The 8832-nt window shown below is 46.3% G+C and overlaps 1 protein-coding gene and 1 long non-coding RNA gene across 3 annotated transcripts; both read right to left on the reverse strand.

Annotated features, from left to right (window-relative positions):
- Positions 1 to 219: 219 nt before the first annotated feature.
- On the reverse strand, positions 220 to 2602 carry LOC115541307 (zinc finger protein 431). The gene has a single exon (XM_030352991.1). It carries the CDS (start codon positions 2284 to 2286, stop codon positions 1240 to 1242), a length of 1047 nt encoding a protein of 348 aa, XP_030208851.1. The 5' UTR covers positions 2287 to 2602; the 3' UTR covers positions 220 to 1239.
- Positions 2603 to 5690: 3088 nt separating this feature from the next.
- On the reverse strand, positions 5691 to 8470 carry LOC115541323 (uncharacterized). 2 transcript variants are annotated; one of them, XR_003976323.1, is made up of 4 exons: positions 7929 to 8469; positions 6860 to 6939; positions 6391 to 6523; positions 5691 to 5767 (listed from the first exon to the last, which is right to left on the reverse strand). It is a non-coding gene; the product is annotated as an uncharacterized LOC115541323 (long non-coding RNA). The 2 variants fall into 2 exon arrangements; XR_003976322.1 differs by having other exon boundaries at positions 5710 to 5767; positions 6846 to 6939; positions 7929 to 8470.
- Positions 8471 to 8832: the final 362 nt, after the last annotated feature.

Genomic DNA, 8832 nt, shown 5'->3' on the forward strand with positions numbered 1-8832 from the left:
GACCAGCCTTTCAAAGCATTTCATGATCACAGGTGTTCGAGCTACTGGGCGGTAGTAGACACACGCAGGGCTTCTCCCCGGTGTGAGTCCTCACGTGGATCTTCAGCTTGGAGCCATGACTGAAGCGCCTTGCGCATTGGTCACCCATGTAGGGCTTCTCCCCGGAGTGAGTCCTCATGTGGCAATTGTCGTGCTCTTGTTGAAAGTAGTTCGAAACGGGTGGCTTTTAACTCACTTTATTTGTTTAAGTATTTCGGTATGGTAACTATGAAGCAAAAGGGAGGGAATTGTATCCAACACTAGCAGAGAGAAATACCGTGAGCTACTTCGAGCCCCGGGCTTAGGCCCGAGGCTCTCTGCGGGGCGCCTATGATTCTCTGACCTCCGCTGGCTCCGGTCGCTGAAAATGGACCAAGTAGGCGTGGCTTATGTGAAGAGGGCGTGGTCTAGCTCTTAGCTTCAGCTTCCGCGTCTGTCTTAAAGATGCTGCCTTCTTGGTTCCTGGGCATGCATTCAGCAGGACCTGACCTGGACAATAAACACCAAGGCGCTTCTGAAAAAGGCCCAACAGAGATTGTATTTCCTAAGGATCCTCAGGAAGAACAATCTTCAGGAGAAAATGCTGATGAGCTTTTATCGCTGCACCATTGAGACTGTCCTAAGCTACGGCATCTCGCTGTGGTTTGCCAGTTGCACTGCAGCTGAGAGGAAAGCGCTCCAGAGGGTCATAAAAACGGCACAAAAAGTCATTGGATGTCCTCTTCTCTCTCTTGAGGATGTGTACAATAGACACTGCCTCAGGAGAGCTCATAGCATCCTGAGACTCATCCCACCCAGGCCATAACCTGTTTGAACTGTTGCCCTCTGGGAGGCGCTACAGGGCAATCAGGTCAAGAACAAATAGGCTTAAAAACAGTTTCTACCCCAGAGCTGTTATTTCTCTAAATAATGCAGAATTATAAATGACTGCATTATCATACCAATCTGACCTTTTAAATTGGCTGATATTTTAAAATGTATATATATTTTTTTTTGAGTTCAACATTCTAAATTTATTTTCAAAAAATACACTCAATTTCTCATTCAGTTTTTGTTTTAAAAGCACTTATTTTGAGAGCCTCTACCCCAATTTCGTTGCACTTTGTGTAATTACAATAAAGAGATTCTGATTCTGTGGCTGGGGTAGATATTACAGCTTGTGTGTTCGATCCTGCTTCCTAGTGGCTATGTGGGGGCAGCTTACGTGCTTAAAATACATAACACATGTGGTCCTCCAGGTGCCTTTTCTGACTGAAGAGCTTCGTGCATTTGTTCAGACCTGTCGGGCTTCTCTCCGGTGTGAGTCTTCATGTGGCTCTTCAGGCAGGCTTTATAAATGAAGCGCTCCGTGCATTGGTCACACTTGTAGGGCTTCTCGCGGGTGTGAGTCCTCATGTGTCTCTTCAGGCTGCCTCTCTGTCTGAAGAGCTTCGTACATTGGTCACACTTGTAAGGCTTCTCCCCGGTGTGAGTCCTCATGTGGATCTCCAGCTTGTCTTTCCGAATGAAGAGCTTCGTACATTGGTCGCACTTGTAGGGCTTCTCCCCGGTGTGAGTCCACATGTGGGTCTTAAGGTGGCTTGTCGTTAAGAAGCGCATTGCGCATTGGTCGCACCTGTAGGGCTTCTCCCCGGTGTGAGTCCTCATGTGGATCTTCAAGTGACAGTTCAGACTGAAGAGCTTCATGCATTGGTCGCACTTGTAGGGTTTCTCGCCGGTGTGAGTCCTCATGTGTCTCTTCAGGCTGCCTATCTGTCTGAAGCGCTTTGCGCATTGGTCACACTTGAAGGGCTTCTCCCCGGTGTGAGTCCTCATGTGGATCTTCAGCTGGTCTTTCCGAATGAAGAGCTTCGTACATTGGTCACACTTGCAGGGCTTCTCCCCGGTGTGAGTCCACATGTGGCTCTTCAAGTGCGATTTCGATATGAAGAGCTTCATGCATTGGTCGCACTTGTAGGGTTTCTCCCCGGTGTGAGTCCACATGTGGCTCTTCAAGTGACATTTCAGACTGAAGAGCTTCATGCATTGGTCGCACTTGTAGGGTTTCTCGCCGGTGTGAGTCCTCAAGTGTCTCTTCAGGTGTCCACTTTGACTGAAGCACTTTGCGCATTGGTCACACTTGTAGGGCTTCTCTCCGGTGTGAGTCCTCATGTGGATCTCCAAGTGTACTTTCCCACTGAAGCGCTTCGTGCATTGGTCGCACCCGTACGGCTTCTCGCGGGGTTTTGTCCTCATGTGAACGACCATATTGTCATTATTGGAAAAAACCTTGCCACACAAGACACCGGGCCGGCCCTTGCGGCCGCCCCGATGCCCGGCCAGCTCCTCAAGGCGGACCAACCGCACGCTGCAGTTCAGGCTCTTGGCCACGCTGCAGTCCACGGACAGCGAGCTCAAGGCCTCCGGTTCTGACGTGGTGAAGAGGGTGTCATGGACGTCCACCGCCAGTGGGCCCTCCCCTTTTCCGTAGACGCTCAGGATCCGCAGCTCCCCGTTGCGACTGGACGTGTGGGAGGAGCCAGGGGCGTCCACACCCAGACTCTCCGAGGTGTCGCCGCGCTGCGTGCTACAGTCTCTGATGTCATTGCCGTTTTCTTCAGAGAGGAAAACAAAGACATAGAAAGTAATGGTTTGAATTCATGATTTGCACAAAGGGATACAGCATGTACTTTTACAAACTGATGTATTGGAAGAAGTATATTTTGACACTTTCTTTCTAACTTCTTTTTGTTTATTATGCATTTCCCTTGTTCCCCTTGGGGGGGTCAAGGGTCAAAGGCCTCAGCTGAGAAGGCACCGCTACGTCTCCACCTTTTAAGGATGTGGGGAGGTCATAAAGACACAACCCAGGTCATCTGTTGTTTCCTATCACCTGCTTTACCAATACTGTAGTTATACTGGGAATCAGAGCGGATTCAGCATTCCTGACACCTGCCATGAAGAAGATGGAAATCATTCTACTATAAACTGTATAGTAGTCCTTGTGTTTTAGGAGGGCTTTGGTCATGATTCTTTTCAAAAGAGGACCAGGCTTCTTAGCGTAGGTAGAATCGAGTACATTCTCAGTTGGTAGGTCGTTTGCTTGCATGGATGCAATGTGTATTACTTACCTACAGCGGGAATGCCTCCACCAATATCCTCTTCAACCTTGATTGAAATGGTGTCTGGGGTCTTCTGCTTTCCAAAAAGAGGGAAACACACACAAGACAAAATTCTTTCATTTGCACAGAATAGTTGTTAATCCCCACCTACGATAGACAGCCTGTTCTGCCGGCGATTTGAATTCGCCCTGCAGAAGGGTCTGGAGAAGAGCAATTCATTTCTTTCTGCTTCCGATACGTTTTTGGAGGAGCCAGTCACCAAGTTGGTTAGTTCTCCCCTGGCGCCCTATTGGCTGGTTTAACACAATGACGACAGTGAAGAGACGGCAAACAGCCATTTGGGGACAGAGTCAGTTGAACAAGTTGATCAAGCCTCTTGTGCTGAAGACAATGACAGCAGCTTCCCCAGACCAAAGATCAATCTACGATTGAGCTTGGTCTGGCAATAGGCAGGCTACACGTACGGAACATTAAATCATAAAGGATTGTGCTTTATAAGGGTGTGTGCTGGAGTTGTAACAGAGGAAGCCTCTCATTTGGATGCTGAATAAGAAGATGATTTCCAACCTGCACACTCAGCTCCTCGCGGCAGACCAGCCGCTCGCCGCGCTCCAGGCTCTTGGCCGCGCTGTGGTCCGCAGACAGCGAGTTCAGGGCCTCCACTTCTGACGCGGTGAAGAGGGTGTCATGGCCGTCCACCGCCAGTGGGCCCTCCCCTTTACCGTAGACGCTCAGGATCTTCAGCTCCCCGCCGTGACTGGACATGTGGGAGGAGCCAGGGCCGTCCACACCCAGACTCTCCGAGGTGGCGCCGCGCTGCGTGCTACGGTCTCCAAAGGCATCGCAGTCTTCTGCAGAGGGAGAAAAAAATTTGTATTTGTACACATGAAATCAATTATTTAAATGTACCATTGTCACAGAGGGTTTAAAATGTGTACTGCAGACAAAGATTCAGAGTTTTGGAGAGGGATGTCTCCTCCAGCACCCTCCCCCCTAGACTCAAAGCTCAAGCGGGGGCCAGGTGGAGGACACTGAACGAAAACCAGCGCAAAAGGATCTGAGCACCACATGACATGAGAGACAAGCGCAATTATTCTATTTTGACAACAACAAGCGACAATGTATCCTTCCCTGTAAGCTGATCAGCTAACATTTATACATTTTGAATTCATTGATGTTTGAGAATGATAAACCAGCTCATGGGGAATCTGTCTTGAAAGCCTTCTGGGCTCTTGACTGATTCCATCTTTGAAATGCTACTCCCAAATTTGACTCGTGTTTAACAGGGCGCTGGTCATGATGCTTTTCCAAAGAGGACCAGGCTTTTCAGCGCAGTTAAGTAAGTACATTCTCAGTTGATCAAGGTTGTTTGCTTGCATGGATGCAATGTGTGTTACTAACCTACAGCGGGCAAGCCTCCACCAATATCCTCTTCAACCTTGATTGAAATGGTGTCTGGGGTCTGCTGCTTTCCACATAAAGAAGGAAACACATACAAGACATACTTTCATTTGCACAGAATAGTTGCCAATCCCCACTAAGGACACATTATGCATTTTTACACTGCCAACCCGGTTCGTTCGCGGCTTTGCACGCCCTGCAAATTCATTGTCTTGCCTGTGTACAACAGAGGGGGTAAAATCCCCCTTCGTAACGGAGCCAGCTTTCTTGGTTCACTGGAGATGGCGGGGCTATGCACGGAGAGTACACGTCTTATCAATAAATTGCATACTCCGAATGTCTTTTTTCTTTCGATTCACTCATTCTCGCATGCAAGAATAAGTTGATGAGTGTAGACTAAAACGCGATTCACTATTTACAATCGAAAAATCAACAACATATTCTTTATTTGGCTGACCGCTTTGCTGACCAAGCATCGTAAGGAAAGTTCTTCTGGTATTTTCTCTTAGATCGCACTCTCTCCCCGTCTTCGTTAAATGCGACTGCATCACCTTCCCTCCCATGACGGTCAGCAGCTTGCAGATATCAGTACCCCTCCAGTTATATCTACTCATGTTGAAATCACTGCGTTGTCTCTGTTGTAGAGACAGTGCAGCAACACCTCTACCCAAGTCCCTTCCCTGGAACCTCAAAGCTGTCTAATCACATTTACATCTAAATGAAAAGCGCCAATATGTGTAAATTGGGGTGCGAAATCAAGCCGGTAAATTACCACGGTCAGTGTAAACGCGCGGACCATGCAAGGAAAAAGGTGGGCATAAGACGGGCATATTTGGCAGCGTTTACTGAATCATAAAGGGGTGTGCTTTCTAGGGGTGTGTGCTGGAGTTGTAACAGAGGACGCCTCTCATTTGGACGCTGAATAAGAAGATGATTTCCAACCTGCACACTCAGCTCCTCGTGGCAGACCAGCCGCTCGCCGCGCTCCAGGCTCTTGGCCGCGCTGTGGTCCGCAGACAGCGAGTTCAGGGCCTCCACTTCTGACGCGGTGAAGAGGGTGTCATGGCCGCCCACCGCCAGTGGGCCCTCCCCTTTACCGTAGACGCTCAGGATCTTCAGCTCCCCACCGTGACTGGACATGTGGGAGGAGCCAGGGGCGTCCACACCCAGACTCTCAGAGGTGGCGCCGCGCTGCGTGCTACGGTCTCCAAAGGCATCGCAGTCTTCTGCAGAGGGAGAAAAACAATGACAGAAAGTAATTGTTTCGGTACACTGTTTGCATAAAAGGAGGAACTGTGTATTTGTACATTTTAAACTATTTAAATGTATGTATATACCATTGAGACCGAGGGTTTAAAATGTGTACTGCAGACAAAGATTCAGAGTTTTGGAGAGGGATGTCTCCTCCAGCACCCTCCCCCCTAGACTCAAAGCACAAGCGGAGACCAGGTGGAGGACACTGAACGAACACCAGTGCAAAATGATCTGAGCACAACATGACATGCGAGACAAGCGCAATTACTCTATTTTGACAATAACAAACAACAACGTGTCCTTCCCTTTAAGCTAATCAGCTAACATTTATACATTTTGAATTCATTGATGATTGATGATTCATTGAGAAGGATTAACAGCTCATGTGATATCAGTCTTGAAACCCTTCTGGGCTCTTGACTGATTCCCTCTTTGAAATACAACTCCCAAGTTTGTCTCTTTGCAGGGCGCTGATCATGGTGCTTTTCCTAAGAGGACCAGGCTTTTTAGGTAGGATCTAGCATCAGCCTAGAGTCTTTGCTGCCTAGAATCTACTACATCAAATGTAAATGCACTCAAGGTTGAAAGTACGTACCTTTACTTGTGAAGTGGGGCCGGAAAGTCTTTAAGGATAGCCGTGTGGCTACAGTATGTGTTTCCAGGTGGTCTGTATGGCAGGCAACATCCCTCGAGAGAAACACCTGAATGTTACCAATTGATGGGCTGGCCTGTGTAGAGACAACAAGGTCAAATTAGTACTCAATGTATTGCTTTGTATGTATTCCAGGTGCAAGTTGTAAGAACATATAAGGTACGCATGTTTAGTGAATTACATTAGCCAGATACTTAAAATTAGATATATGAAGTGATCAAATGATGTAACATTCATTTGTTTGCATATTTCATACAACGTAAAAGATCATCTCATCATCTCACTACAATTACATCAAGCTCTGCAGAAGTCTGCTAATAACCCATTGATTTGAATCAGGTGCGAAGGGGAAAATATGAGTGGGCCCTGGAATGGCAGTCCAACCCGCAACTCACTACCTGTGAACTCGTACCAGATCGATGTATAACATTCTGCTGCATCCGGGGACACATTTCAGACCGTAAGTTGCGAGCTGTAACGGAGGTCATCGATCTGGTAGAGGGTTGTGAAAACAAACACGGGTTACGGGTTGCCTGGATCGCACCATATGTATGATTATCTCCTCATCAGTAAAACGCTAGAACTACTGCGGTCACGTCGCTGTTAAAATACAGCTGTATTAGTTTGTAGTAGAGCCCGACCGATATATCGGCAGGCCGATATTAACGGCCGATATTAGGCATATTAGCCCTAACCCTAACCCTGGAATAACAGGGCATTTTCTTTTACATAGAATCCAAAATCATATTTAATATGTCTCATATTGGAATTTTTGGTGGGCTTTTATTTTGAAACTCCACATCAGAATATCCTGAAACTTCGTGGGTATCACTATGGGGTCGTGAACCATAACCATGAAGTGAAATGAGCCTGAAATAACAGGGCATTTTCTTTTAAATTGAATCCAAAATCATATTTAATAAGTCTCATAGTGGAATCTTTGGTGGGCATTTATTTTGAAACTCCACATCAGAATGTTCTGAAACTTCGTGGGTTACCCTATGGGGTTGTGAACTATAACCCTGAAGTGAAATGAGCATGGAATAACAGGGCATTTTATTTTAAATCGAATCCAAAATCATTTGTAATATGTCTCAGATTGGAATGTTTGGTGGGCTTTTACTTTGAAAGTAAATACCACAACGGCCGTACACTTCCTTTGATAGTATTTGCTTTTATTGACTGTCTTTTTGTATGTACCCGACGAATGCTTTTACTTTAAACTAGTTCCGAGACGCTATTACCGTAATGGCTAGTATATACAGGTACGGCAAAAAACTGGGTCGCCTGGCATGACCGCAGTGCTTGAAGGTAGGTTTGCAATGTTGACACTAGACCGGTAGACCTCGGGAGGTTGGCTATTTGAAAAGTAGATCTTGGGTCAAAAAAGGTTGGGCAGCCCTGCTGTAGAGCTAATGCTAGGGTAACAAGGTAACCATATACAGTAAAGCAACACGATGATATAGCGGTAGTTTACTTACTTGTCCGAGATTTGTCGCTGAGCCGAGGAGAGTTGGTACTGAACCGGACTCCATTTCCAGACGTTCCGCAAGTCCAGCTTTGTATTGGACCAAGTTGAGGAAGCAGTCGTCGGTGAAATTTCCTATATGTAGTGATGTTATGGTTTGCGTCGAGGCATCGGAGCGTGTGTCGAGTACCTCGGCTCCTCCCCCCAGCGAAGCTCCCTATCGAGCAGGCTTCACGTAGGCGAAATGACGTAGCGTGTGACGTTCGAGGCTTCATCTCGGGCTGTGTAAATGGTAACCTCTCCCCGTATTTTTCTTATTCTTTTTTATTGAACATGTTTATAGATGATAATAAAAAACAAAAGAATGACCGATAAAAAGCAAGAAATAAAATGAAAAAGAACAAATTAGATCCTCAGGATCCTTAGGTAATACAGTTCAAATAATACTTTTTTTTTTTCATTATTTCCTTTTTGAAGAGTTTTGTTAGATTTGATATAGTGGTACATTTTAACCCTTTGCATTGGTTCTTATTACACACACACACACACACACACACACACACACACACACACACACCACACACACACACACACACACACACACACACACACACACACACACACACACACGTCTTGACACACGTTTTTGGTGGAAGAATTACTTTACTACTTTATTACTCCTCTTCTTGTTCCCTGTATCAATACCCCCAAGACGTCGTACTAGTGCAACTATCTTGCCGTTATTAACAAAGATCCTTTATCAACAGTCTCTGTTAATGTTAAAAGTAACTTGTTCTATCAATCACATGCACATTCTGAGTGCAGAAACTGACGATTGCAGATCGAAAATCTGATTTACAGAGCAGTTAGGATTACCTAAGTTAAGATAAGATAGGAGGCCAAAGATAAGATAGGAA

The sequence above is a fragment of the Gadus morhua genome, chromosome 4 (assembly GCF_902167405.1).
Source record: "Gadus morhua chromosome 4, gadMor3.0, whole genome shotgun sequence".
NCBI classification, from domain to species: domain Eukaryota; kingdom Metazoa; phylum Chordata; class Actinopteri; order Gadiformes; family Gadidae; genus Gadus; species Gadus morhua.